Genomic DNA, 11,774 nt, shown 5'->3' on the forward strand with positions numbered 1-11,774 from the left:
AAGTTTCCATAACATCACCTTGAAAGAAAAGCCAAACACACAAACAACCCAAATAAATGCTCGTATTAAAAGCTCGCGTCTATCACTTGGCCTACAGTCTGACAATTGGGTTTCACCAGCTCAGGTTTCACATCTTCCCGCAGCCTCGTAATACCATTAAATCTGGCCGAGGCTTGAGATTTTCCACGTGTAGGAAATTACATTATTGCAAACATATTTTTAGGCCCTTTTACCTACTTCAAAAAACAAGAGGACGACTACGTTGAAAACACATCATTTCAAGGTTTGGGGTTAGTTCAGGGTGAGGTAGGTCACGTGACGTCAGAATTATTGTCCGTCTGTGATCATAAACTCCTGCACTATTCCCGGATGACTCTAATGAAGAGTCTTGTGGTCCTAAAGTGCATTTATGACTAACATTACAAAATATTATTAATACTAGTACAAAAAAAAGGTCATAAAACGGTCATTAGGCTACACAGCCAATCAACATCAATGACATCACTCGCATCTCTTACATTACCAGCGCGGCGTGTGCGTGTTTGTGTGTCCAGTTTCTGTGAACGTCTGACTGTGTGTGTGTCCTTGTTTCTTCCCTGTCAGGGATTCTCTTTAAAGAGCTTTTGATGCATCGCTACACACGCTAATCACTCGAAGCAGCCGTCCGCCGGCCTCTTCCTGTTCAATGGTCAGGATGAAAAGAAAGATTGTTGCTCTATTACCGGGTGGGGGGATGCTTGTCGGAAGGATCGATCGTTGGAGGGTTGCTTGATGGATGGATGAATGAATCATCATTTCACAATCAAGCCATCCATTGTGGACAGGTGAGAATCAACCACCAAGCAGCGGATCCTTCCGAGTCACCAGAGTGAGTTCGACCATTGCCTACCAGGCCAACTAGACCTGTGTGACGGCACGGTTTCAGGTTACATCCTCTCAGACATGCAACGCCAGTCTCCACAGCAACAACCAACCCGGATACCTACCAAGGACGGAGCAATCGATCAGCCTGCCGGTTTATCATTCAACGCCCTGCCTGAGGTCACTGGACACAAACATGAGCGAAACGAAAACACAAGCACGGATGTATATCCATCTTGTCCTATATCGGCACCATACATAACTGCTCAGGCTGAGACACGCAAAGCAAAAATGTGCTAGTGCCAAAATGGGCAAAGTAGATCAGACGAACTTGGTCGATCCCAGACCGAGGGATTCTGATGAAGGTTCTGTCTCAACTCTGTTTATGGCCCGTTGATAATTCACTGATAATCTGCTGAGACAGTGAATATTACCAGTGCCATACACAGAAGAGGAGGAGATAGGAGTGAAGCATTTATGATCAATTTCTTCAGATTTATATATATATATATATATATATATTAGGGCTGTCAAAATTAAAGCATTAACTCAGGTGATTAATCCAAACATTTTTTACTCAGTTAAATATTTTAACTCAGTTTGATTTACTTAAAAAAATTATTTGCATACTTTGCAAGTATTGTGCCATATTAGCTGTCTTCAGCACGTCTCAGAAAAAAAACAATGTTTACGTTACCACTGGGCCTTGCAAACCAACACTGCTGGAGTGTGGCGCTTGTGGGCAGTTTTGAGAAATGTTTCGAAAATAAATGTCTGCAAAGATATCTCCATTTAGATCGTATTCAAGAATCCAAGAAAGCTATTAGAACAGTCTTTGAATTAAAATGTACTTCATATTTGGTGATTTTGCATCAATTCCCAGATATTATTCAAGTAAATATCTGTTATAAGCTTTGCAAAAAATAGTAGTTGAAAATTGTGATTAATCACAATTAATCATGGATTTTTTGTGATTAATTAGTTAAAAAAAATAAGTACTTGACAGCACTAATATATATATATATACATATATATAGATTGTTGTTGTGCTGTAAGAAGCAAGTCTGCCTCTCAGATTGATTCTGGCTGTGGGGAATGATGTGCTAAGTGATTTTTGAGATGCTCCAAATGGCTCCCAAAGTGGGGTCTCATGTTCCCGTTTCCGGGCGAGATCAATAGAGTAAAAAGCTTGAGAGGGACAGCTAGCGAGACGGGGAGAAAGCAATGACATCTCGCTTGCTGTTTGCGCCGAGCGATAATCACATTGTCTGATGATGACGATGATAATGATGAGCCCTCGCTTGTTTGTAACTAGGGGAATAAAATGTATTCAAGTCTTCCTAATCAAGGCTCAAGTGGATGGTAAAACATTTGAAAAACAAGAGTATCATCCGCACATTTGGGCAACACGGCGGTGCCTCAAAGTTGAGAGGTTGAGGGTTCAAGTACTCACTGAAAACTTTAAATTGTTCATAAGTGCGAATGTGGACATTGTTTGTCTACATACGCCCTGCGATTGGCTGGCGACCAGTCCAGGGTGTACTCAAAAAGCAGCTGGGATAGACTCCAGCTCACCCACGACCCTAATAAGCATGCAGTATCACATTTGGATATTTCAAGACACCTCAACATAAAATAAAATATTATTTGAAGATAAATGACATCATCATTATCTAATTGTTTGCATTCTTACCTTGTAAGGATCCCAAATCCTCATAGTGAGCCCACAAAAAAAAAAAAAGTCAAATGTCGTGAATTTAAGAATGGAGCAGATGACTTGTGTGTGTGCTCCAGAGAATTTTCTTGTGAGGAGGCAATTAGCTGCTAAGCATCTTACTCCAGTGGCAGCAAAGTAATCCACGCTAGCCGCCCTCCTCCTGCTACTCTCGCCCGCATGAGGAGCTCCACTTGCCATGCGCCTTGTAGGCACCGAGAAAAATAAATAAATAAATAAGAATCTAAAAAATCCAGTTGCCTTCGGTTTCAGCATGATTTAAAAAAATCGGTATCAAAAGACATCTTTGAGCATCATCCTTGATATTCAGTGCAACGTCCAACTCAGGTGCACTAGTAGAACAACGGTCTCACTAGTGTCTCGTTAGTCTTTTGCCACTACTGTGATGCATTTCTGCACACTAGGACAACTTTGGGATACTAGTAGGACAACTAGTTGACATTTTGGTGCTATTAGTATGTTCCACAGAGCTACTAGTGTGTTACTAGTGCAGCACAGTGGTTTGTGTAATATTGTGCCCTAGTATTGAATAAAAACAAATACTAGTAAGAGACGTCATTTTACTCGCGTGCTTAATTGTCTAACTCGCGAGGAAAAAGAGTGTACTAGTACACAGAACTTATTTGAGCATTTATTCGATATGCTTCCCATCTTAAGGTCCATGTAGTTGTAGACTCTTTGCCCCGACTAGAAGGACAACTTTGGAGCACTAGTATGACATCAACATGTTACTACCGAGGCAAAACTGTGCAGGAGTTGGCAAGTGTGCAACTCTACTAGTAACATTAGTTACTATGCAGCACTTTACTAGTAGTAATTTTATTGTATTTCATTATTTTTTATTAGTTTAATTTGGGGTGTTTCATTTATTCAGTGCAAGTCAAAAGTGGCTCGTAGTGGAAAATTACATGACATTATATTACGAGTAAAAACAGAGTTATTCTATCTAGAGTATGAAGTATGACCAGGTCCACTATAATGGAACTAGTGGCATGTGAAAGAATCACTTCGTTAAATATTCTAACTTTACATCATGTTGATTATAGTTGGTTATTTTTTTTAGTCCACTGGATTACATTTCAGTTGTATTTAACTTTGAACTGCGACGCAATATGTGCATGTTTCACAACTGTTCTGTTTCTCGTTCTCTATGTGCAAATTTTAATGAAATCATTATTTCAGAAATACGCTTTGTTGAAGTCAAAAAGGTCCGTGCGTAAAACAATACCATCATCCATGGAGCGGGTGTGACGTCCTCACGTAGACCGGCCACGACGCTTTCGTTCTTCCGCAAAGTTTCTCCGACCACGCGGCCCTCCTCCGGTCCTCGTGATGCATCCTCCCCGGAATCACCCACCTGCTGTCGGTGTTTATTAGAAGACAGACTGCGCATGGGGGTTGTTGGGGGGGGCGAGAGAGAGAGAGAGAGAGAGAGAGAGAGAGACCGCGAGAGAGAGAGAGAGAGCGCGCGAGAGAGAGAGAGAGAGACCGCGAGAGAGAGAGAGAGAGCGCGCGAGAGAGAGAGAGAGAGACCGCGAGAGAGAGAGAGAGAGCGCGAGAGAGAGCGAGCGAGAGAGAGAGAGAGAGAGAGAGAGAGAGAGCGGGAGAGAGAGAGTGCGAGAGAAAGAGCGAGCGAGAGAGAGAGAGTGCGAGAGAGAGAGAGAGCGCGAGAGAGAGAGAGAGAGCGGGAGAGAGAGAGAGTGCGAGAGAAAGAGCGAGCGAGAGAGAGAGAGTGCGAGAGAGAGCGCAAGAGAGAGCGAGCGAGCGAGAGGGAGCGAGAGAGAGTGAGAGAGAGAGAGAGAGAGAGCGCGAGAGAGAGCGCGCGAGAGAGAGAGCGAAAGAGAGAGAGAGAGAGAGAGAGAGCAAGCGCCTTTGGAAACAGCATTATGTAAATAACACATTAGATTGCATATATTTTTCAATTCCTTTCAAGTGACAACAAGAGAACATTTATTAGTGTTCTTTTTGTTTAAAAAAAAAATAAATAAATAAAAAAAAAATATATATATATATGGACTTGTATCTTGAACATAGGAGTGTATTTATTTAAACAAACATTAGGTATAAAATACAAGTCATTAAAAAAAATATATATATACACCGATGAGCCGAGCCAGGTGGTATCCTTACTGAGAGAATTTATCACGTCAAATGCCTGATTCACAGACATGGATTATCTGGACAAATTTAAGAATATCTTCCATCGAAAGCAAAGCAAAGTCAGCAAGGGCCCGCAAAAAGATTATCCTAAACTTGTGGTATGGGTTGCGTTCTTTGGGATGTACCTTACTGACAACTCGGGTCCCGCAATTTGTTTTTGTTACGCACGTTAACGTTGTCCGCGATGAGTGCGCATAGTCTGACTTGACAGCCAAAGTGTAGACAGGGGCAACGTGTTGGCATGGCTATTTTAGAGTGCCTCGTCGTCCGAGCATGGAAGAGCCCCACAATTTCTCTGTGTAATATATTCCAGCCACTGGAGGCTTCAAGCGAATACATTTTTTGGGCTCAAACTTCTATCTGCTTGTCGGCAAAATAAATGTACGTGATGGCGCAATAAAGATGCTAGCTAAAGTGGTGTCCATTTATCCAGATCGTAGTGGTGGAATTTGAGTTGAGTGAGGCGTGATTTCAGCACGGTTAGAACCATTCTAAGGTGGATTTGGGGAATTATATATAATAAAAGTTTGGATAGGAAAATGTTTAACTCTCCAAAGAAGACGACTGAAAATCTCGCCTCATTATTACGACCTTTTCTGAGCGGAGATCTACTTGATTTTTGGTCCTGCTAAAACAAGTCATTAAAAAAAAAGCAAGTGACCGAAAGAAGTATTCTTGGAATGTTGAATGGTTGACGGTGAAAAAAAAAAAAGAGCACTTCAGTTGGACAATGTGTAACATTTTACAATTTGCATATAAGATGTGATTGAAACGAGTCAAGTCCTAGTCCTTCTCGTCTTCACAAGTGTGTAAAAGAAAACTGCCGTTTGGATTCGCTGTGTGCGAGAAAAGAAACAAAAGCTATCCCTACGCAAGTCAAACAACTAGTATAGTAGGCACGAGCAATCGGCAACAATGAAACGAGGACCCACCGGAATGCCACAGCCAGCCTTCTCTCGTGAGATTTTAACCGGAAATTGTAGCAAAAATAACACATTATTTAATCCTCTGATTCCATTTTTCAACAAAGGAAGCACAGCATAATAAAAGGCCAGGCCTATCCTCAACGTGGATTTGCTACACTGAATATGCTAGAATGGCCAGAAATAGTTTACCATCATTTCAAAGTTTTTTTTTTTTCCAAAGGCACATTATTAAACAAATAAGTATGGCTCTATTTAGGTAACACAATTGAAAAAAAAAAAAAAAACGTTCTGGTTCTAGGAGGGTTGAATTTAATGGAAATAGGTTAGGTAGCATTGGCATAAGCAATTAGATGGCCTGGCTTGCCAACGAGCTATTAACTTGCTAACTAACGAAATAGGTAGCTAGTCTCAGAAGTTAATTGCTAGCTATTGACTTTCTAACCAACCTGTTTGCTTACCAACGAGTAAGCTAGCTTGCGAAACTGGATAACTGACTTCCATAAAAAAAAAATTAAAAAAAATTAAAAAAAAAAAAATTATATATATATATAAAATGCTCATTTTCAGCTAAGTTTGCAGACAAAATTCAACTAAATTCTCATGGGAGCCGACTCCGTGTCCGGCCAGGCCTTGGTGTCCTGCCACCGCCGACAAATCCTGCACAACTTGAACTCTGTGTCATGCCACACCGATACACTAAAGACACTCAAGAGAATAACAACAGCTTTCCTAAAACGGAGAGGAAGAACGGGACATCGGGAGAGCGGACAGTGTTTCCTCTGATTCCCGCTGGTCATCTGGATTACATTCACACACTCACACGGCAGCTTTTTGTTGTTGGACTTTTTCCACTGCATCTGCGAGTTCTAAGAGTAATGTTAGAAAAAAAAAAAAAAGTGAATCTCCATGATTTCTTCCAGAATTCTCAGTCTGGACTCCCAACGATAAATCCTGGAGCAAGGTGTGCCGCCGGTCCAGGTAGCCATAAAAATCTCGCTGTAAAAATAAGTCTGCTTTAAATAAGAACTACAACTCCATGTCCTGAGCCTCATCCTCGGAAAAGTCCGACATGGAGCTCTCGGAGGAGGAATCGCCGCCGCCCTCCTCCTGCTCCTTTAGCGCCTCCTCCGTGGCGTACTTCTGGATGTATTCTGACAAAAACAGACAAGTGGACGTTCGGTTTCATCGCAGAAAAACTCAAAAGGTAACTAAAACACACTTTATTGGGATTCATGCAGCGTTATTGTGTCACATGGGACCTTTGATCTTGTGTTTGTAATCCTCTGGCCGGTGAAGATACATGGCGGCGGCGTCCCCGTTCAGAGGGTCGATGGGGTTGGGGTAGGCGAGAAGCTGAGGCAGGAAGGACTCAAAAATGTTGGTGAGGTCTGGAGGTGAGATGCGGTGGAGGAAAAAGTCACAGATGAGAGAGACAAACATCTGCTTGCCATGTAAGTGTAACATTTCTTCATTTATCGATTTGTTTCTAATCCACGCATTTTGTGTGGGTTTGTTCGGCCTCGCTGCTTTCGATGCGACACAACCTCCTGTCACGGTTTCCAAAAGATGTCTTATTGTGCTAGCAATGCTTAAGAATGGCGACAGTTCTACAGTGACATGACAGGCAAATAACACGGGTCAACAATTTTTCATTTATTTATTTTTACCACCAGGATTTTAAAACGACGAGACCTACCAGATTTGTCATTTTGACGGATTGCGCTCTGATAATGACGTCATCGACTACAATTATTACTCGCTACTCAAATATCTAATGAAGGTATATTGTTTATTAAAATTCTGTTGTGAATATCTTTTCATGTCAACTACACTGTTGGTGGAGCGCCCTATTGTCTCGTGCAAGTCTCGGGCTGTGGGCGGGTCAGATATTAGAAATATAATAGTTTGGAGTCGAAGGACAGGAGACTTGTGACGCAAAAGACTTTATCGCACTTCACTTCGAAGAAGAGAAAGTAATCATGAAGCACCCCGCAACTATTTACTACTACTAATAATAATGGCAAAAATATTTGATTATATATTAAATGTATTTTCTATAGTGCACCTATACTTTTGCTTTAACTCGAAAAGGTAATTAAGTCATTTGAGAAGGGCTTTCAGTGAGTGACAATGCTGGAGTGCGAGAGACGTACCGTAGAGTGCCGTCCATGTCTGGTTGATAACATCCAAACACACTGTTCCTGACCTGAGAGAACACACAACACCCAACACCCCCCAAAAAAATGTGAATTACAGTGTGACACCTGCTACAATACAGGTGTTAGGGACAAAGATAGTAAACAAAAACAAGATGTACTTCAACTGCACACTTTCAACTTTAAGTTATTTCAATTCAAATGCATTGTGGTATTCTTTAAATCTCAAAAAAATCTGAATTGTGTCGATATACAGCGTATATTGGCATATAAAACGGAAATATCTTATGTTGGATATCATTCAAGTGTTGCCATGTAAGAAACAGTCATACATGTCAGAAGTGTATGATGCTTCGCTTGCAGAAATGGGAGCTGACTCCCACCATGCTAACCGCTGTCTAGCCTCGGGGCTAATTAATGATAGGCAAAGTCAATTCTGTTTAAGCTAAAGTCAGATAAACTGTCAACCATTTGGAGTCATGAACGCATCAACTCAGCCCAGTTTAAAATAGATCTTTGACGTCTATAGCCGTCGATGGCAGTGAATTAGTGAAATAAATTTTTGGTTTTATTTTTCGGTTGTCTTCGCACGTAGTAAGGCTTGGTACACGCAAAGATAATCAGGCTGTTTTTTACCCTTTCCAACCAAGGCTGACGAATTATTATTTTATGTTTCAGAAGATTATGCTTTGGTCTGAGGTTTTTTAATGAGTGAATTTGTCCCGACAACTGAATCCAAAACAGCTCACAACCATGACACTGTGAATTGTGAGGTGAAACGGAATGTAACCAATCAAAAACACTGACATCGGAACAAGGAATCGGGTGTATATAAAAATAATCTACCCAAAACACAAATTATAATAACACTGTACATCCAATAATGCAATGGACTACACCACCACAGTACAGAACTGTGTTGTAAACCGAGGAGCCCCTTGAGGTTAAAAGGTGTGTGTGGAATAGCAAACATCATAGGACAATCAAAAACTACTCACGCTTCATCAATGTTGGGATGAAATATTTTGTTCATGAAACCTGTTTTGGAAAATCGTGGGAAGGGTTGACTTTTATATACTGGAGAGTAATATTCATAGATCCCGCAAACAAAAAACAATACGCACCTATTGATGGAGATTTGAAGGGGTATTTGTCCGGTAGATCTACTCTGACCTTCCAAACGCCTCCTTCGTAAGGGGCTGGAGTGAGACAGAAACCAGGATTTCAAAATGGATTCAACCAATCACATTAAAAATGTGCAAAATATGAAGATGACTTGAGGTAGCTCTTACTTCCGGCGGGTCCGTGGAACTTGACCACAAACTCATTGAGTCCACTCAAAATGGTGACTTCATGCTTGCTCTCTATGCTGATGTCTGATTGAGGAAATACACACAACAGGATGCCCGAGAAGAAGTTCACATTTTATTTTTGAGCGATCAAAATCAATCCCATTCCAAGGAATGGATGACATTTTTCGGACTCATTGAAATATCTTTGGCATCTGGAAAAAAAATGTTGCCCAGTTTACAATTTAAATAAAACACTTAAATTAATACCCAACCCCATAAACTACTGGAAAAATGGTAAATCTGGCAGCCGTTGCCTTGGCAACCAGGGGTGCAGCCTGGGCCTTGCAATTACAGAGGGTTCCACTTGCAGGGAACAAAGAATTGTGTGTGAGTGTGTTTGTGTGTGTGTGCGATCTCACAAAACGTGCGACACTTCACTCGGGTTCAGGATAATGATAATCTCTGCATCCGACAAAACCGTGCAGGTCTGCTTACCCTTTGGCTTTGACTTTATTGCTTTTATAGTTTTTGCTACATTGGCTTGCACTCATTTTGAACACACTTAGTGGATGAGATTGACATGGTTGCAGAAGTGGGCTGAGATCTGACTGGAGCCCACCAAAAAAAACTATTCACAAAATATTTGCATACTGGAAATAGTGCAGCTGAGGGAAATGCAACAAAATGACAAAGATTAATACTTAATACAATGGCATGAAATAATGATTTGGGTTATAAATGTAAATCAATATTTCTGTTATTGTTTAGGTCAACAAAGAAGGCCATCACTGAGTTGTGGAAAACTTGACGAAAACAGCTAAAGTCTTTTGGGGCCTGTTCGTACATGTTAGTGTTCCTCACATCAGCTGTGAATTGTGTGTGAGGCCCCGCCCTCTGCCTTATTCCGGATGGTAACAGGCTGGCCAATCAGAGCACGGCGACTCGCTGCAGGACAAAAACAAAACAATTGAGCTCACGCTCCCCGACAAAACCTTTTCATGATAACTTCTCCCCACGGTGGAGAAAAAAAATGGAAACATCATAAAAAAAATCTTATTTTAACACATGTTTCCTGTAAAGACTGTTATAAAATAAAACCAATAAGCAATCTTAATAAATGGAAGGATAATAAGTCACATTTGAGGAATTTTGCTGTGTTTTCTAAGTCGACAAACCGCGACTTCTTCACAATAAATCTTTTTCATTGAAAATATACCGGGAGGGGAATCACAGTTATATCGTCATAACATACCGACCGTTCGACTCCCACGAACCCGAAACATTTGTGAGGGTAGCCCTCGTTTGTTTTCTTTCAGCTAGCAAGCGTTCATCAAAACTGTGCCAAAATACAAGTGTTTACCCGACAAAAAAATGGACTCCAAAAAGCAGCAAAAGTCGACCATTGCCCTCAATAAAATGTGCTATCGAGTGGCTGCGGTTAGAAAGAGTGGCCCGACGACGTGTTTGTTTTCTTTGCTTGTTTTTCTCGCTTGACAACAACCTGAAGCTAACTCGGAGTTAGCCGCTAACGTACAGTGGGTGACAGCGATGCTCACACTGGCTTGTTGACCCAGTGGAAACACATCGAATGTGGTCAAAATGACAGTAATGCACACAAAAAAAGCTTCGTAAAAATAATGCAAATGCTAGTCAAAGGAGTGTCATTGAGTGGGAAGACGCTTAAACCATTATCGCAATTGTGAAGAGCACAATATAAAACCCACCCAAACGCCTGAGAAACATAGTTTTGGTAAGTATTATAACATTGTAAGAAAGGATACAGTTTCACCACGTCGGTGTCCATTCGCCTCTTGCCCGGACTTGGAGACGACATTTTTTTTTTATGTGTATTCCTTTCACAAGTGAGCAAAAAATACTGCGGTGGTGCTTTTTACGCCGTGGAAACAGCAACAAAGCTTCGGTGACCGAATGTCAGCCTTTCCACGGACTCCATAAACAAAAGGCCGGTTGTGACATCGTCCACTTTGTCTATTTTCCCTAAGTAATATTTCGAGCAGCTTCGGGGAGTTGTATGCTCGTCCTCGTCCGTAGACGTCAAGCTCCACAAGGGAACCGCGAGGGGAGGAGTTTGTGGAAAGACGTGCTACTCAGACGCTCAAAACGCGTCACAGCCCTTCATAACACGGCGTTTTGAAAAAAACAAATCGTGTCATTTATGAGCACTCTCGAGTTAACATGTAATAGTGGTATCAGTTTTGTTTGGTGACATAGCACACAAGTTAACACCGAGATATTTATATTGCGTTTGGTTCGATGCCCCCCCCCTCCAAAAAAAAAACAGTGCAAAGTTACTGGCACTTGACCCTGTTGTCCTTCCGGTAAAAGAAAAAGAAAAAGTGATCTCTCGCTCGCTGTAGTTTCACATCCATTGATAAAGAGGGGGATTTAGAATAAACATTCATTGAGGAAAATTGATTTGCAGAAAATTAAACATGGGCATCATGTCAATTTTTTTATGGACACATTATTAGGACAGACCTCCTATTAACGGATCGAGTCTTTGCAACGACAGTCGACAGTCGACACACGTCACATATACGAGGGCGCCCTCTTGTGGCCATTTCATTATGAGTAACTAATTGCCATGCATGGTTTCCAGTGTTTTTTCTTTCCAAGTCAACTG

General features: G+C 41.3%; 1 protein-coding gene across 1 annotated transcript; it reads right to left on the reverse strand.

Moving 5' to 3' along the window:
* Positions 1-5,733: 5,733 nt before the first annotated feature.
* On the reverse strand, positions 5,734-11,259 carry LOC148334768 (ubiquitin-conjugating enzyme E2 H-like). The gene is made up of 7 exons (XM_088299504.1): positions 10,912-11,259; positions 9,131-9,207; positions 8,963-9,037; positions 8,837-8,876; positions 7,836-7,888; positions 6,942-7,070; positions 5,734-6,833 (listed from the first exon to the last, which is right to left on the reverse strand). The coding sequence occupies exons 1-7, from the start codon at positions 10,962-10,964 to the stop codon at positions 6,709-6,711; spliced, it is 552 nt and encodes a 183-aa protein (XP_088155630.1). The 5' UTR covers positions 10,965-11,259; the 3' UTR covers positions 5,734-6,708.
* Between the last annotated feature and the right edge of the window lie 515 nt (positions 11,260-11,774).

Source organism: Idiotropiscis lumnitzeri, chromosome 6, assembly GCF_059441095.1.
Source record: "Idiotropiscis lumnitzeri isolate Australia: NSW breed Sydney's pygmy pipehorse chromosome 6, RoL_Ilum_1.0, whole genome shotgun sequence".
NCBI lineage: Eukaryota > Metazoa > Chordata > Actinopteri > Syngnathiformes > Syngnathidae > Idiotropiscis > Idiotropiscis lumnitzeri.